General features: G+C 31.6%; 1 protein-coding gene across 1 annotated transcript in view, besides 3 other annotated features; it reads right to left on the bottom strand.

Annotated features, from left to right (window-relative positions):
* The window catches only part of EDI_233650 (uncharacterized protein), a gene marked incomplete at both ends in the record, with an annotated part of 1,314 nt that extends 459 nt beyond the window's left edge, over positions 1-855 (bottom strand). The window contains one exon of the mRNA XM_001733178.1: positions 1-855. This exon is cut by the window's left edge and continues 459 nt beyond it. Within this exon, the coding sequence (XP_001733230.1) occupies positions 1-855 (855 nt within the window).
* Positions 856-1,230: 375 nt separating this feature from the next.
* Positions 1,231-1,300: a microsatellite.
* A 37-nt stretch (positions 1,301-1,337) lies between these two features.
* Positions 1,338-1,455: a microsatellite.
* Positions 1,344-1,431: a microsatellite.

Genomic DNA, 1,455 nt, shown 5'->3' with positions numbered 1-1,455 from the left:
ATTTGTTGGTATTCGTAATGGTTTATAATTCAAAGGTTTTTCTACTGGCTGATCAAGAAAATAAGATAAATCAACACAACTAAAGTTAAAATAAGAAAGATTGTCATTACTTGGTTCTAATAAGAGGAATACCAATTGTGCAAGAGCAGTTGAGTAAATCTTTTTGTGAGGAAACTGGAAATATAATTCGTTTTGATCAACGTAAAATGTACTAGAAGGATAAGATGGCTGCGAAAGAAAACATTCACCCTGTAGTTGGGTAAAGTACTTTGTTTTTATCAAAGATGGAGGAAGACACGGATGGATGAGAGAAGGAATTGACGTAGTCAGAATAAAACGATAGTCCGTTTGAGAAGAAATTCCATATTTAACAGTAAGGTAAGAAGAAAGAACAAGACCAGGAAAAGTATCCAATAAGTACTGTATATTTTCAGGAACTGCCTGAAAGAAGTTGAGTGCAGTTTGGAAAGGAAAGGGAGATGACAAATAAGAACGTAATAATTGATCAAGTAAAGGAGAACAACGTGCCAATGAAGAAGAAGTAGTAGAGAGAAATTCATGCACAGAGGGAATTGAAAAAGGAATGAACAACAAGAATGGGACTGATGAGATATCTTTTTGAAAAAATGAAGAGACATTATTAAAAGGGACTTCACGGTGAAGAGAAGGAATAACTGGATCAGTCACAATGGTTGTACGAGGAAAGAGAAAGTCAATAAAAGAAATTTCGTAACTTTCAGGGTTAATAAATATTGTGTCAGCACTTAAGTTGCCATGGTAAACGCCATTTGAGTGCAGAATCGAAAGAGATTCAATCATTTGTCTAACAATGCTAAGCAAGATTGATTCTGTCATTTTTGATGACTTAAAAAAAGAAGCCAAAGAAAGGGGGGTAGATGGAAGAGAATAGCGAATGACTGGAGTGGGTTGTGTTGAAACTAAGTAAACGTGGTGGACTGGTGTTGAAATGCTATCAATACGATCATATCTATCTTTGCTAAAGAAAGCTATTTTTGAAAAGTAGTAATAACAATGGTCGATGGTATTGTAGTAGATATTATCATTAGAAAAAGGGATATATGTTTTAGGGATATCCATTAGTTCATCTTTATAATTAAAAATTTTAGAGTTCCAAAAGTGAAAAAGATAATAAAATTGGGATATAAAACAGATAAAAGAAAACAGAAAAGATTCTTCATTCTAATTTAAATTTAAATGAATTGGGATAAGAAAGAAGTAGAAACAATGAAAAAATGAAGAAAAGAAGTTGAAAAGAGGTGCAGAAAAAAAAAGAAAAGAATCTTAAAGAATCTATTTAATGAATAATGATCAAGTGTGAACATAAAATCAAGAAAAAGAAGAAAAAAGAAAAAAACCACAACCAATGAGAAAAAAGAAGAAAAGATAAAAATAGAGAAAGGAAAAAATAAATAGAGATCGGAACTAGAGAAAAGA

The sequence above is a fragment of the Entamoeba dispar genome, genomic scaffold (genome assembly GCF_000209125.1).
Source record: "Entamoeba dispar SAW760 scf_1105229457847 genomic scaffold, whole genome shotgun sequence".
Taxonomy (NCBI): Eukaryota; Evosea; order Mastigamoebida; family Endamoebidae; genus Entamoeba; species Entamoeba dispar.
This window is presented reverse-complemented; position numbering and strand designations above follow the sequence as displayed.